Consider the following 16422-nt stretch of genomic DNA (forward strand, 5'->3'; position numbering starts at 1 on the left):
TTTTCATGTCTCTAGGATGGCAGCTCTATCCACTTCGCCACCTAGCTGTCCTCCAGGAGCTTACAATCTAATAGAGAAGATATACAAATATATACAAAGGAAGCTATGTATAGGATAATTAGGAAATAGTGAATAGAGGGAAGACACAGGAATTAAAAGGGGTTCAGGAAAGCTTCCTGTAGAAGGTGGAATTTTAGTTGGGACTTAAAGGAAACCTGAGAGGTCAGTAATCAGAACAGAGGAGGGAGAGTGTTTTAGGTGTGGGGGGACGGCCAGAGACGATGCTGAGAGCTGAGAGATGGGGTGGCTTGTTTGTGGGACAGCCAGGACACCCGTGTTACTGGATTGAATGTAAACTCCTTGAGGGCAGGGATTGTCTTTTGCCTTTCTTTGTATCGCCAGTGCTTAGCTTAGACTAAATAGACACATGATGCGTGCTTGTAGACCAACCCATCACTTTTCAGGAATGTTATAGAGAGGATTCTCTGTCTGGTCCTGGTTGGCCAGGTCGGCCTTTGTGGCTCTTCCATGTATTGGGTTCTGTGTTTTGGGGTATGGCATGCCTCCCCCTGGGAACAGGAATGAGAAAGGCCTGGAGAATGCTGAGGAGAGATGATGTCTGACTGGGATGGTGTCTTCCTCTCCCCCCCAACCCCCAGGTGCCAGTGTCTGTGGCCATGATGTCCCCTCAGATGATCACCCCCCAGCAGATGCAGCAGATCTTGTCACCTCCTCAGCTCCAGGCCCTGCTACAGCAGCAACAGGCCATCATGCTTCAACAGGTGAGACCCCCGGCTATCCCCAACCTCTTTGCCCCCTCCTCTCATCTCTCACTGCCGATGTACACAAGTACAGGGCTGAGTGGGCAGAGTAAGGCATGGCACCGAGTCTACCTTCTTCACCTTCATGGTGGTCTCCCCTTTCCACCCTCAGGCCTGGTCTCCCACTTCTGGTCCTTGTTTACTACCAATGTGGAGAGGAGCCCCCAGCTCCAGTGGAGGGGTGGGGCCCGGGAGGGTGACAGAAACCTGTTTGACAGTCAGGGAAACCACTTAGGCTGGCCAGGTCTGCATTCTTCTAGAACAGCTGGGTGCAGGTCAAAGGTCATTTATTTCTTTCTTTGTTGAGGGTTATACCTACACTCCACTCCCTAGTTCCCTGGGGTTCCTGAGGTACCAGTACTACCCCCATCTCCAGAGCTCTGGGCCTGAGGGGGAAAAATAGGGCCTTCTGACCTATACAGGAGGTCTGCCTTCCACCCCTCCAGGGAGGGGAGGGCTGGGACAAAGCCTCAGCCGTATCTGAGGTGCTTCATTCCTCCTCTAGGAGGTACAGAGGCTGAGGGAAGGACCATGCCCTCCCTTTAGGAAGAATCCCTTTTCTTAGTGATTAACACTAGACACCGAGTGTGTCTCCTCCCCAACCTCTGCTCTTCTTGCGCTGCCACATTCCCCAAAAACAGTTCTCAGCAGGTGGGGGTCAAAAGATCAGATCAGAGATCTCGAGATCTAGATGGAAGGGACCTCCCAAACCATTTTAGGAGAACCCCTTCAATTTGTGGATCAGGAAGCAGGGCCAGGTGATTTACCCTAAGTCACACAGGGAATGAGCATCAGCGTCAAGTTTTTGTTTTTGTTTTTTGGGTGAGGCAATTGGGGTTAAGTGACTTCCCCTAGGTGTCTGAGGCCAGATTTGAACTCAGGTCCTCCTGAATCCAGGGCCAGTGTTCTATCCATAGCACTACCTAGCTGCCCCTAGCATCAAGTTTTGAATTCAGGTCCTCTGAATCCAGGCTCAGTGCTTTTTTCCTGGGAAGTGGTATACAGGGTTGGACTCCTGGATTCATTTTACCAATCAAGCTGGAGTCAATTTCCCACCCTAGCTTCAGGGCAGCAAAGAGTCCATGGTTGGGGGGTGGGGTGGAGGAAGGAAGGCAACCCTGACACAGCTGGTTGGTTGGTTGGTTTTTTCCTTCCCACTATGACCTATTCCCACCTCTCCCTTACCCCTCAGTTACAGGAATATTACAAGAAACAACAAGAGCAGCTTCATTTACAGCTCCTGACCCAGCAGCAAGCTGGGAAACAGCAACCCAAAGAGGTAAGAAGCTTGGGTGAGGGCCATGTGGCCTGAGCCCTGCACCCCTTCTTTCTCTCCACTCCCCTCCTAACTTTTCTAGCCTTTCCTAGAAAGTAGGGAGGCCTGTGGGAGGGGCATAGTTGAAGAAGAAACAAGCATTTGTTAAGCTCCTGCTATGTTCCAGGCTAAGAGCTTTACAATTATTATCTCATTCGATCCTCACAACAACCTGGGGGATGAGTGCTATTCTTATCTCCATTTTGCAGTTGAGGAAACTGAGGCATATGACGGTTAAGTGACATGCCCAAGTTCACACACCTAGTATGCATCTGAGCCTGAATTGGAACTCAGGTCTTCCTGACTCCAGGCTCTTTCTCCTGCGCCACCCAGTAGTTTTAGTTGATGCTCAGCTTTTCCCCATGCTATTTCATCCCTCTTACTTTCCTCCTATCCTGTGTGCCACCTTATCCCCAGGCCACCATCTGATTAGTTGGGTTTCCTTTAATGTATGGGACAATTGTGTGGGAATTTAGTTTTGAGTATGTGGCTCAGGCCATGTGTGCCTGCCTGCAGTTCTATATGTATGTTTCCCAGAGGTGTGTGTATGTGTGTGTGCCTCACTTTGGGCCTTCCTGGGCCTCATATCTTTCTGTTATGTTTTTTGAAAAAATAGGTTTTTGTGGATATCTCTTTAAAAAATCACTCATAGGGGCAGCTAGGTGGCACAGTGGATAGAACATCAGCCCTGGATTCAGGAGGAACTGAGTTCAAATCCTACCTCAGACACTTGACACTTACTAGTTGTGTGACCCTGGCCAAGTCACTTAACCCTCATTGCCTCACCAAAAAAAAATATCACCCATATTTCTCATCATATGCCTCCCAAGAGTTGTTCCTTAAAACAGATTTTTTTTTTTTTAACATAAAGGAGAGAAAAGAAAAATGAGCAAAACAGTTCAATCCATAGAACCAAATCTGTCATTCTAAGCAATGGTCCACACTCATGGGTGACTCCTCTTTACCCTCTCCCTCCCACCTCTACAAAAGATCAGGGTGGAGGAGATTCTCAAAGCTCTTCTTTGGAGTCAAACATGGTTTTTATACTTTTGCAACATTCCTTCCGTTCTCTCTCTCTTTTTTTTTTTTTTTGGTGAGGCAATTGGGGTTAAGTGACTTGCCCAGGGTCACACAGCTAATATGTGTCAAGTGTCTGAGGCCAGATTTGAACTCAGGTACTCCTGAATCCAGGGCCGGTGCTTTATCCACTGCACCACCTAGCTGCCCCAACACTGACTTTTTATTTGTCAACCTCCCAATTGCCGAGGTTCCTCCGTCCTTCAGCCTCCCTTCTGCTCACCTTATCTCTCGGTCTCTCACTGCCTTCCAAGTTCCCCCAACCCAAAGCCTGCCCACCCTATCCAAGTCACACTTTTCTTCTATGCCCCTCCTGATAGCTCCTGTGCCATATCTAGAACAATCCTCTTTCCCCCACGTTGGGAAAATGGTAACAGTTCTGAGCAGCTTCCTCCATGGAGTCTTCCATGATTGGAACCAAAATTCTCCAACATACCAGGACAATTGGAGGCTTTTTTTGGGGGGGGGGTGTGAGGCAATTGGGGTTAAGTGACTTGCCCAGGGTCATAGAGCTAGTGCCAAGTGTCTGAGGTCGAATTTGAACTCAGGTCCTCCTGAATTGAGGGCCAATGCTCTATCCACTGCGCCACTTAGCTGCCCCAGAGGCTTCTTTTGCTAGCTCAATCCACTGTTGCAATTGCTATACTATCTCTAGTATCACCTCTCAGTTACTCTGGTTGGCCAGCATGGTATTATGGATAGGACACTGATCTTAGAGTCAGTAATGGCCGGATTCGAGTCCTGCCTCAGATATTTACTAGCTGTGTGACCCAGGACAAGTCACTTAATATCTCTGTGTCTTAGTTTTCTTATTTACAAAATGAAGGAATTGGCTTTGATGACCTCTAAGGGTTCTCCCAGCTCTGAATGAATTATTAAGTGCTTAGTAAGTGTAAAAACACTGTGCTAAGTGCCAGGAAACAAATAGAAAAGCAAGGCAATGCCTGCTTTCAGGAAGCTTACACTCTAGCGGGGACATTATAAATCTGTGATCCTGTGTTTTGCTTCCCCAATAACTGGCAAGCCTCAAACAGACATCATTGCAAGCTCCTAGCCCTGGAGGGCTCCGTAAATACTTGCTGACTGACTGACTTGTCTCTACCTGTGCACGGAGCTGAGTGGTCTTGTCTGAATCTGGGTGTGCTGTGGGGTGGAAGGCTGGGTTGTTGTGTGTGAGTGTGACTAGGTGTATGTACTGAGTAGGGGGAAGGAGAGAAGGAAAAAGTTGGTGGGACAGAAATGATAAGCTTCACTTCTGGCCCCAGCATGTTATCTGTCACGGGAGGTTACTCTGGTCAGTCATTCTGGGCAAAGACATGCCTATGTATATGTGATTGTGTGTGTGTGTGTGTGTGTGTTTAGTCATATATTGAAATGATTGAACACGTTATTGTGAGCTTTATCTTGCCTGCTTGTGACCTCCTGACCTCCCTGGGAAGCCCCAGCTTCTGGAGAGAAGTTTTTCTGATTCTACATAGGAGATCAAAGGGACATTGACATACAGCAGTGAGTCCAGAGGAGGGTGATCAGGACAGTGAGCAGTCCGGAAACCACATTGTAATGGGAATAGCGTAAAGAATTGGATGTGTTTAGTCTGGAGGACTTGGGAAGAGGGGTGAGGCATAGGACATGTTTAAGTTTTTAAAGGCCTGTCATATGAAAGAGAGAATAAACTTATTCTTCATAGCTTTAAGAGATAAGATTAGTACCAAAGGGTGGAAGTTACAGGAAGAAAGATTTGGGCTCAATATAAGGAAGAACTTTGTAAATAATTAGAGTTGTCTAACTATGGAATGTGCTGCCTTAAGAAGTAGCAAGCTTCTAGTCTAGATCTCTATTCAAGCAGAGACTTTAAGACCGTATCTCTCAGAGATGCTCCAGAAGGGATTGCTGAGCTGTGTGAGATATATTGCCAAGATGATCTTCTAATTCTAAAATCTGTGATTCAGGGAGAGGGAAGAAGTAGTGGCAAATGGAATGGGTTTTACGAACACAGAAGTGGGGCAGCTGGGTGGCGCAGTGGATGGAGCGCTGGCCCTGGAGTTAGGCGTACCTGTGTAGTTCAAATCCGGCCTCAGATACTTAACACTTGCTGTCTGTGTGACCCTGGGCAAGTCACTTAACCCCAATTGCCTCACCAAAAAAAAAAAAAAAGAACACAGAGGACCTTCCTATCTCCCTTACTAACTTTGGCCTTAATGTCTCTGGGTCTGTTTCCTCATCTGGGAAATGAGGGGGTTGGAATAGATGATGTCTAAGGTCTGTTTCTTCTCTTGATTCTAAGAAGAGAAAAGGTTCAGGGGTGGGGAGTGGGATAGAGAGAAAGGAGAAGAAAGATCAGGAGAAAAGAAAGAACAGTAGTGGAAAGGAAGGAAGGGAGGAGAGAACAGGAGAGAAAAATACAACAGAAGGAAAGAATAGAGAGAAGACAGTATTAGAGAAAAAAATGAGAGCATGGCAGAGGAAGGGACAGACCGGGGGAAAGGAGCAGAGCTGTCCCCCTTCTCAGCCTTACCCCATGTACAGGAAAGCTGGGGCTGCTAGAAGAAAGAGAAGAGAGCAAGGTGACACCTCTAGTCAGCCAGGTTGTGTTCTAGGCCAGAGTGCCACCCAGAGCCCTACAATGACCTGGGGGTAGGAGGGAGAGAGCTTCCCATGTACCCCCAGCCCTATTCCATTGAATAGAAAAGGGTATAACCCCTGGGAAGGAAGGCAAGGAATGGGAGTGAATGACTCGGTGTAGGTGTGTGAGTGCATGTATGTGCATGTGTAAGGAACTACAGCCTATGTAAGGAAGGACTTCAGTCCTTGGTGAAGGGAGGTAGGAAGGGGACAAGAATCTTCAAAGGTTGGATGGAGACAGAAGGGGTGGAGGTCGGTCAAGGGAGCACCAGCTCCAACGAGGAAAGGCCTGATTAGCTCTTTCTTCCCTCCCCCATCACTTCCCTGGAACCAGGCACTTGGGAACAAGCAGCTGGCCTTCCAGCAACAGCTCCTCCAGATGCAGCAACTACAACAGCAGCACCTGCTGAACCTGCAGAGACAGGGTCTGGTCAGTCTGCAGCCCAGCCAGGCAACAGGACCCCTCCAAACTCTCCCACAAGGTGAGTGACTCTTGTAGCCCCCACGTACCTCCCGCACTCTCCCAGGCCCTTCCCTGAGGTCCTGAAGCCCTCCCATCCCTAGGGGCTAGACTGGGCCTCTGACACTTCCATGCCCTGGACCCCTAAGGCAGCCCCACATTCCTAGGCCCCACACTGAATGCTCAAAATCCTTCCAGGGTTCCTGGGTAGACAGTCCCAACCTTCAGTTCTAGAAGGGTAGGTGTCTCCTGGGCTATCCAAGAAGGATTAAAGGTGGGGAGGGATCTCTATCTGACTCTCTTCTCTGTAGCCGTGTGCCCATCTGACCTGCCCCAGCTGTGGAAGGGAGATGGGGCGGCTGCCCAGCCGGCTGAAGACAGCGTGAAGCAGGAGGGGCTGGACCTCACCACAGCAGCAGCCACCGCTACCTCGTTTGCTCCCCCTAAGGTCTCACCCCCCCTCTCCCACCACACCCTACCCAATGGGCAACCCACTGTGCTCACACCTCGACGAGACAGGTACCTTCAAAGAGGGGCCCTGAGTAGAAACTGTTGGGGCGGGTGACTCTGGGAAGCCCACTTCAAATAGTTCACATCTGACTTTTGGAATAGGAAATTCTAAACTGGGGGAGGAATGGAGTGGGGGCTAGGGAGTGATTTGGGGAATCAGTACCCCTGGAGGGCTGAGTGGTAGAGCAAAGGAAAGTAGGGGGAGGGGGAGCTGGGACCAAACTGAGCCAAAGGGTATTGTGGTCAGCACCAGGGGTCCCTGCCTACAGTACAAGATCTCTGACGTCCTCCCTCCCTTCCCTTCCCAGCTCCTCACATGAGGACACCCCTGGCTCCCATCCCCTCTATGGTCATGGGGAGTGCAAGTGGCCAGGCTGTGAGACCCTTTGTGAAGACCTGGGGCAGTTTGTCAAGTAGGTACCCACCTCTTCCCCTCTAGCCTGGCCCCCTCACCTCCTTGACTCTCCATGCCTTACCTCCTCTTCTCTGCCCCTTTTGGTCACTGACCACCACAGTTAGTCTCAGTTCTCCTCACTCCCACAGTTGTCACTGCCCTCCCTTCCCCTTTGAATCTCCAGTCCTGGACAGGCCCCCAGACTTTGAATCCATGAACATGCTCTCTGTGTTTGTGGGGTGAGGGAATACTGAGATGTGTGGGTGTGACTGCATGCATGGGCTCTCAGCCCAGGCCCACAGCTGTCTTACCTGGGCCTCCCTTCAGTGATTCCTAGCCCCTCTAGCCAGCTCCTGTAGGAGAAGAGCAACTTCCCTCCCTCCTAGGGAGATACAGAGCAGTTTGAGGGGTGGGCAGGGAATGGGGGCCAGTCCCTATAGTCTTCCAGTCTCCCCAGTCAAGGGGCAGTGGGAAGCTGACAGAAGAGTGATGGGCCTGCAGGGGGCAGGTGGACAGGTAGGCAGGGGGGTGGACGGGCGATTGGCGCTGCCACAGTGGTGCCAGGTTCTGTCACTGACTGATTAACTCTGCTGTCTCCCAGCCCCTTGCAGCATCAGGGTCAAACAAATTGTTTTCACGCTTCGTCAGAGGTTTACTTAATTAGTTCATTTGCAATTAGATCTCTCTGTAGCTGGGATTTTAGCAAAGACATCAAAGGAAGCTTGACTAAGAGGATGCTGCTTCTATCTTCCCTTTCTTCTGGTTTGGCTACCTTCTCTGTCTCTTTGTCTCCATTGCTCTGTCTGCCCCTGTCTATCTCTCTGTCTTTGTGGGTGAGGGGACTGAAGATGTGTCAGGGAAGGCAGATGAGAGAGAACTATCCAGGGAGCCGGGGGGCAAATCCTAGGTGAAGCCAGAGTCTAAGCCTTCCCTTCTTTCTTCCCACGAAGACACCTCAACACAGAACATGCACTTGATGACCGAAGCACAGCCCAGTGCCGGGTCCAGATGCAGGTTGTCCAACAGTTGGAGATACAGGTGTGGCCCTTTGTGTATATGTAGGGTGCTTACTTGGTCCCACTCACCCTTTCCCTAGCCCTGGTATCACCTTTGCATGTGAACTTCTGGACTCAGCCATGCATTCACGTAGCTAAAGTGATCTCCTTACCTTGTCTAGATTGTCCTGGTTATCTTGGATGGGGGAGCACATTCTGGGCCTGGGGGCGGGGGTGGGTTTGGGTCTTGTCCTGGGAGGTCCAGAAGCAATGTAGCCAGTGTGTCCAACGTAACTAGCGATCCTCTTGGCAGGTGGGTTCTACTGGAGTTGGGAGCCGAGAGGTGTTCACTTTCCCAGTGGGTTGTCTTAAGCAAAGGTTGTGGCAAAAAAAAAAAAGGTTCTGGAAAAGTCAGAGTGAGGAACGTGAAGAGATCATAGAGAAGATAGTGGCCTGAACTGCAGATATCCAAGAGACAGATCAGTGGAACCAATCAATCAATGAGAGAAATGAATCTGTCAACAAATATGTATGCGGTATCACCTCCCTACCAGACTACATGTTCCTTAAGGATGGGGAGACATCTCTGCATTCTTCCCAGGGCCTGATAGAGGGCCTCAATGTAGCAGACTCTCAATAAATATTTGGTGGGTAAATCACTCAGCCAATAAGCACTTAGGAATAAATGCTCAATTCTAAGTGGGCTGAATTACATGAACAAAGGTGGGAAACGCTGGAGTCTGATAGGGCTGTGGGACTAGGGGATACCTGTATGAGGTCAAGCAGCTGAAGAGGCTTGTATTGGCCATCTTTTTTCCCCTTGGTTCCTCCTTCCCTTTCCCCTTGAGGCAGAGGACTGGGGAAGGATGGTGCTGGATGCTGATGGAAGGGGAGAGGGCTGAACCCTGAAAAGACTCTGAAACTCAGGCTTTCTATCCCACCTTCTCTCTCAACCTATAGCTAGCCAAGGAGAGTGAGCGACTTCAGGCGATGATGGCCCATTTACACATGCGGCCTTCGGAACCCAAGCCCTTTAGCCAGCCGGTGAGATGCTCCATCCCCATACATCCCTGTGACCCCTCAGACCCTCCAGTGGGGCATGACCTTCCAGGAACCCTCCAGGACTTCCCAGATACTTTTCCCCAACCATTCTTTCAGTCCTTCCCCCTGGATATTGCCCCCCTACCTTACATCCTTGTGGTTCAGATCTGTCCCCATCAGAATCCTCCACCAACCCCCTTTGAATCTTGCTCTCCCTCCCCTACTTACCCCTTCCCTCAATGATTGAGGTTCATCCCCGCCCTCCCCCCCTGGCCTCGAAATTTTGACCCTGAGATCTCTAAGAGTGGAGAAAATAGTCGAATCCAAGGAGGTGCTCTCTGCTTATCCCTACCTTCCTCCTCAGCTCTGCTCTCATCACCCTTTCCATTTTTCATAGCTGAACCTCGTGTCAGGCTCCTCACTCTCCAAGGTGACTGTCTCAGCAGCTGATTCATTCCCGGATGGCCTCGCCCACCCCCCCACCTCAGCTGCCGCCCCCGTTACTCCCTTACGCCCCCCTGGCCTCAGCTCTGCTACTCTGCACAGTGGGGGCCCTGCCCGCAGGAGGAGTAGTGACAAGTTCTGCACCCCCATCTCCTCTGGTGAGGGTGGGGAGATGGGGGCAGGAGGACCACAGAAGGGAGGCATTGTGGTTTAGGGGAGGGGGCTTCCTTGGGTCACAGGCTTGACCGTTATATCCCTCATCTCTCTCCCCGCAGAGCTAGCCCAGAATCATGAGTTCTACAAGAACGCAGATGTCCGACCTCCCTTTACCTATGCGTCCCTCATCCGACAGGTGAGCTTCTCAGGGAAAAAGATGGAGGTGCTGGGGAGAAGGGAATTCATGGAAAGGCCTCTCCTCTGTTCTCATTCCCATTCCCCAAACCTACCTCCAGTTGCCTATTTGACTAAAAATCCTTCCCTCTTCTTTACTGCTACCCAAATCCTACATAGCTTCCCTCTGCCTCCCTCCTAGAGACATTGTCTCTTCCATTCACCCCCTATCCCTTTAGCAGCAGAGGAAGTGACTCATCCTTCTCCCAGCTCTCTCACACACGTGTGCACCCATGCACATGGATTCTCCTAGAGCTTATATTGTATACATTGTATATGTATACACAGTCTCATATGACATGTCCAATCCCACATTCAAGTTTTCACAGATTTACCTTCTCTCACCATTACCCACTAGCTCATTCTTTCTGTCACACACACAGACACACACACGTCCATTCTCTCTTCTCTAACACAGTTATAACATACATATTTCCTTAGACATCCATTCCCTCTTACACTTATATAAATATGCACACTTTGTCTTCCTCACATAGGCATACACAATTACTCCCTCCTTTCATACCTATGCTTACACAGATATACATATACACACTCACAAATGGACTCTTTGGTCACAGGATCATAAATGTGTGTGTATCTATATATGCACACATGTGTTTACATACATCTGTGTATGTATGTATAGCTAACTAGAAAGGACCTGAGAGGTTCAATTCAGTTCCTTCATTTTACTGATGAGGAAGTTCTGTCTCAGGGCAGAGAAGGTAACCATCCAAAATAGTAAGCTAGGATTCAAGAAAGAGCAAAGATTCAAACCCACTTCTTTGACTCTAAACTTAATACTTTTTTTTTTGGGCAGGGCAATGAGGATTAAGTGACTTGCTCAGGGTCACACAGCCAATGAATATCAAATGTCTGAGGCCGAATTTGAACTCAGGTCCTCCTGAATCCAGGGCCAGTGCTTTATCCACTGTGCCACCTAGCTGCCCCTGTACTTTCTTTTTTAAAAAATATTTTAAATTTTTATTTACTTTAGCTTGACAAACAACACATAACAAACATTTCTATGTTCAAAGAAGAACTGAAAAGGAGGATTGCATATGAAACCACGAGTTTCTATTATGCACAGCTTTTTTTTTAAGCATAAAATAAATTCAGTATAGTTTCAAAGCTCTCTTGCTTACCTGTACCTCCTTCTGAACTTTCTTCTCTTTGGTTATAAATTAATTTTAAAATGTTTTAATGATTCTATTTTCTTTCTATTTTTTTTTTGGCATCATTAATTACTAAACTCCTTCTTCCCCCAGATCTCTCTCCCCATTTTTTTTTAAGTCTTCCTTTGTAACAAATAAGTGTGGTCAAACAAAACAAATCCACACATTGCCCATGCCCAAAAACTGTATGTCTCATTCTTCACCTCTAGTCCAATATCTATAAATATTTTGGGGCATATGAGAGATTTTCCTCTTTTGTTGACTTCTGGCTGGTTCAAAGGATATGTACAGTTTAGTGACTTTTTGGTATCGTTCCAAATTGCTTTATAGAAATGCTGAACCAATCCATAGCTCCACCAACAGTGCGTTACTGTGTCTGTTCTCCCATATCCAGTGCTCTTTCCCCTCATAGCCATATTCTTTGTACTACACATGCACAGATCTTTTTTTTAAAATAAATATTCTCTGTGTATCTGTCACTGTTACCTTCCCTGTCTTCCTCCCCCACCCTCCCTTCATTGTTTCCTCATCCTTCCTCACCCTCTCTCCTCCCTCCTCTCTCTCTTTTTCTTTTTTCCTTTCTCCCTTCCTCCTCTTTCTCTCCTTTTCCCTTTCTCCCACATATGTACTCATGCATACCAAGTTAATGATTCCTGGATCACTGGCAGAACTGATTAGCCAACCATAGCACTTATCATATGACAGAGGACTTTGAGTCAGGAAGGCCTGAGTTCAAATCCTGCCTCAGACACTACCTGTGTCCTGGGAAAGTTACTTAATTTCTCTCTGCCTCAGTTTCCTCATTTGTAAAATAGGGATAATAATGGCAGCTATCTCTCAGGGTTGTTATGGGGATAAAAGAAGATAATTATAAATCACTTTGCAAATCTTAATGCGCTATATAACTGCTAGATATTATTATTATTAAAGCTGCAAAGATACATGCATAGCAGGGCAGCTAGATGGCACAGTAGATAGAGCACTGGCCCTGGATTCAGGAGGACCTGAGTTCAAATCCGGCCTCAGACACTTAATCATTACTAGCTGTGTGACCCTGGGCAAGTCACTTAACCCCAATTGCCTCACACAGAAAATTTTTTAAGAAAAGAAAAGATACATGCATATACACATACAACACTCATACCCTTCATAATGTCTCATATTCACATACTTAGGAATTTCTGCAACAGCTAGTGTGGGCTCAGAGGCAGCTAGGTGGCACAGTGGATAGGGCCCAGGGCCTGGAGTCAGGAAGACCTGAGTTCAAATTCAACCTCAGACACTTATTAGCTATGTGACCCTGGGCAAGTCACTTAATCCTGTTTGCCTCAATTTCCTCATCTGGAGAAGGGAATGGCATACCACTCCAGAATTTTGCCAAGAAAACCCCAATGGGGTCACAAAGAGTAGGACATGACTGAAACAACTCAGCAACAAAAATTGTGGGCTCGAGGGAGAGATGGAAAGAGAATCCAGCACTATTGACTTCCTGTCCCCTTTGACCTCTGCTTCCCTTGAAGGCCATCCTGGAGACCCCTGACAGGCAGCTTACTCTGAATGAAATCTACAACTGGTTCACCAGGATGTTCGCCTATTTCCGGAGGAATACGGCCACCTGGAAGGTGAGATGCTTCTCTTGCTTTGCCCATCCTCCCCTTCCTAAAGGCCCTCAATTATGGCAGGCCCTCCCTTAGTTTCATTTCTAGGATTAGAGATTCTTGTAGGGAGAGGAACGTATTCATGCTATAGCCTAAAGGCCAGGCTTCCTTCCTCCAGAAGCCCAGCCCTGTCCTTGTGTTACTGGTTTGGCTGGGAATGCTTGTGGTTCAGGCATATCCCCATATGGATCAGGTCCTCTAGAACTCAAACGCCCACTCAGAGAGCCTCTGGATTCTAACCCCCCCTTCCCTAATTCAATTCAACTGTTATTAAACACTTATTATGTGCAATACCAGCTTGGTATAAAAGATTGGGAGCCTGACTTCAGAGTCAGGAAGATCTTGGTTCAAACTCTTGTTTCCTACATATGCCAGTGGTAAAACCCTGGGAAAATTATTGTGCCACATATTCAGGATACAGAATAAAAAATGAAAGAGTCTAGGTTTTCAGAGAGCAGGTCCGTACTTTCCTCTTGCATTTTAGGGGAGGTGGGGGATAAAAATCTGTACAAATAAGTATAAAATGAGGAAAATTCAGTGGTGAGGTAAAGGACTAATACCTAAGGGGGATTGGGTTCGAGGAGGATGTATCCTCTTGAGCCTTGTAGAAAGACAAGGATTCTGAAAGATAGGGATGAGAAGGGAGTGCATTCCAGGTATGGAGAATAGCTTGTGTACATGTAGGGAGGTGAGAGATGGTGTTTAGAAGTCCAAGAATGACTTCTAATCGAATTTAAGTGGAACATTGAGTTTGTAAAAGGGAGTATTATGAAATAAATCTGGTAATGGGGCACTAAATTATGGAGGACCTTAAACTACCAGGTTGATGAGTTCCTATTTTGTTCTAGAGACAATAGTGAGCCACTGAAGGTTTCTGACAAAGGCAGGCTCCACAGGCAAACACAAGGGGCATAGGCCCCTTGATGAGCCAGGGCTGGGCTCTCAGGAGATGTGTCCAAACTATCCAGAGGGACCCTAGAATTACTAAAACTGTAGCATAGGGATCTCCCAAAGACCCCACCTCTCACAGAGGGAGAATGGGAAAATTGGACATGGGGCCAAACACGGGTGTGTGGACATGGACACAGACGCGTACAGAGACACGGACACACATATACCCTCCCCCTTTCTGCTGTCAGAAGCAGAAAGATAATTGTCTCAGTCCAATTAGTCATTTCAACACCTCCAGCCATAACAGTTTTCCTAGGGGGACAAGAGAGAGAAGGTGGGAGGGAGGGCTAGGGAAAATGGGACAGGGAGTTAGGGGCCGGATGCTGATAGCGCCTTCTGTTTTCTCATCGCCAAGACTGTGGGGGTGGGGGAGTGGTGGAGAGAGGGAGAGAGAGATGGAGACAGACAAACAGACAGACAGAGACACACACACACACACACATGAATAGTGTGAGAGAGATAGAGAGACAGACACAGAAAGACACAGAGATAACATAAACAGACAAAAAGATGGAGGGAGAGAGAGAGAAAGAGAGATAAAGAGAGAGAGATATGGAGAGACAGAGACCAAGACTGAGATGGAGAGGAGGGAGGGAGACACACAGATTGAGAGACACAGAGAGACAGAGAGAGAGGGAGCTGGGAAGCAGGGGGGAGGGGGGGCACACTTACAGGCAGGCGCAGCTGTCAGATGAAGGGCTTGGTACCTACAGCAGGGTAGCCATTGTGGCTCAGTGGAGAGGGGACTGGAGCATGGCCATCAGGTTGGGAAGATAAGGGGCAGCACTACATAGCTATGTAGGTAGTAGTTGCCAGGATCTTTGGCCTTTGAGTCCCCCTGCTGGCCAATGTTGGAACTTCAGGGGGTACAAGATCCTTCTTCCCCAGGCTGGGGTGGGAGGGAACATTTCAATGCATGATTTAGGAGCATAGATTTAGAACAAGAGAAGGCACCCTAGCGGTCATCTACTCTAGTCCAACCCCCTGTTTAACAGATGAGGAAACAGACTTAAAGAGGTTAAGTGATGTGCCCAAGATATTCTATCATTAGTGACAGGAGGATTTGAATTCAGACCCTTTTGCTCTAAATTCAGGATTCTTTGCACTGTAATCACCCATAAATGGCCTAGTACTCAGAGCCAGGTCATCTGACTTAAAATCCAGCCTCTTCCCCTTAAGTCACACTGCCTCATTCCTATGACACTGTCCTGGCTTATGGAAAAAGCGAAACTAGGTACTTACAGGATTGGAAGGGCATCCTTGGGGTCACCTCAGTCATCCTCCTAGCTCTGGGCAAATGTTATCTAAACCATTCTGAAAAGATGGGTGTTGACACTGATATTAAAGAGCTTCAAAAATATTCCAGTCCCTTGACCCCCATGCAACCATTGTAGCCCTTCATTGAACTCACTGTCAGAAAACTTTTCTGAACAACAGGTCAGCTCAGTGGCTAGAGGACTGGACCCGAGTCAGGAAGACCTGAGTTCAAATCGGGGCTCAGTCCACTTACTAGCTTTGGGACCCTGAGCACATCACTTAACCACTGTCCACCTCCGTTTATAAAGTGGGGATAATAATATTACCTACCTCCAAGGGCTGTGGTGACAGGGTTGTTGTGAGGATCGAATGAGATCACATTTGTAAAGAATTTTGCAAACTTTCAATCACTAGAACATTTTAAGTCCCTCATTCCTTGGGCAGACCATGAATAGACTGAGTGCCTGGGTTAGGGCCTCCTCCCAGGACCAAGAGGTGAGTAGAATCACTCAGCTAAAATGCTACCCCCATTCCTTGGACTAGGGTCACAGGGTTAGAGTGCTAAGGCCCAGAAGAGGTAATGGCAAGCCAGGCTGGGTCAGCTCTTCCAATTGGCTGTAAATGATGTCATCCCTCTGACTTGCATCCTTCTCCTAGACTCTGGGGCTCCTCCCGGGCTGGTTGAGCCCTCTAGAGGTCATCTTATTTAGTCTTCAGTCTCTAGACAGCATAGCACCTAAAGGAGTCATCTATTACATAATCCTTGTGCTAGACATGGGTGGAGTGTGTATGTGTGATGGGATCCCTCCTGTCCATGCTGCTTCCATACACATGTCACATACCTGCCCAAACTAGAAATTGTACATTCACTCTCATTATTTTATTTATATCCACCTTAGTACAGACCATTTCCTCCCTGAAGATGGAGAGTAATTAGAGAGAACATATGATTTAGATCTGGAATGGACCTTAGAGTTCATCTAACCCAATACCCTCTTTACAGCTGAGAAAACAGGCTCAGAATAGAAGGTGACTTCCACAAGGTCACATAGGTAGCAAGTGGCCCAACCAGAATTCACACTTCAGTCCTCCAAATCCAGGGATCTTTTTACAGTATCTCTTTATCATCCTCTTTTAGAAAGCTTTTCAGAGATCCAGTGGTCTTCATTTCTCCTTTTCAGGCCAAATAGTCCCTATGCCTTTTCCTCTTCCTACTATTTCTGATTTCCTACTCATTAGTCAATTCTTCAGCTTTTCCCTTCCCAGGCCCAACAGTGTCAGCATTCCCATTTCTAGGCATGAATTGATA

At 47.8% G+C, this 16422-nt stretch overlaps 1 protein-coding gene across 3 annotated transcripts in view; it reads left to right on the plus strand.

Annotated features, from left to right (window-relative positions):
* The window catches only part of FOXP4 (forkhead box P4), a 101659-nt gene that overhangs the window by 63423 nt on the left and 21814 nt on the right, over positions 1-16422 (plus strand). For all 3 annotated transcript variants that reach the window (XM_043963492.1, XM_043963493.1, XM_043963494.1), the window contains 10 exons: positions 660-782; positions 2014-2100; positions 6170-6317; positions 6607-6814; positions 7114-7218; positions 8150-8237; positions 9155-9238; positions 9633-9837; positions 9955-10031; positions 12768-12869. In XM_043963492.1, the coding sequence (XP_043819427.1) occupies positions 660-782; positions 2014-2100; positions 6170-6317; positions 6607-6814; positions 7114-7218; positions 8150-8237; positions 9155-9238; positions 9633-9837; positions 9955-10031; positions 12768-12869 (1227 nt within the window). The remainder of the gene's footprint in view (positions 1-659; positions 783-2013; positions 2101-6169; positions 6318-6606; positions 6815-7113; positions 7219-8149; positions 8238-9154; positions 9239-9632; positions 9838-9954; positions 10032-12767; positions 12870-16422) is intronic.

This window comes from Dromiciops gliroides, chromosome 4 (genome assembly GCF_019393635.1).
Source record: "Dromiciops gliroides isolate mDroGli1 chromosome 4, mDroGli1.pri, whole genome shotgun sequence".
NCBI classification, from domain to species: domain Eukaryota; kingdom Metazoa; phylum Chordata; class Mammalia; order Microbiotheria; family Microbiotheriidae; genus Dromiciops; species Dromiciops gliroides.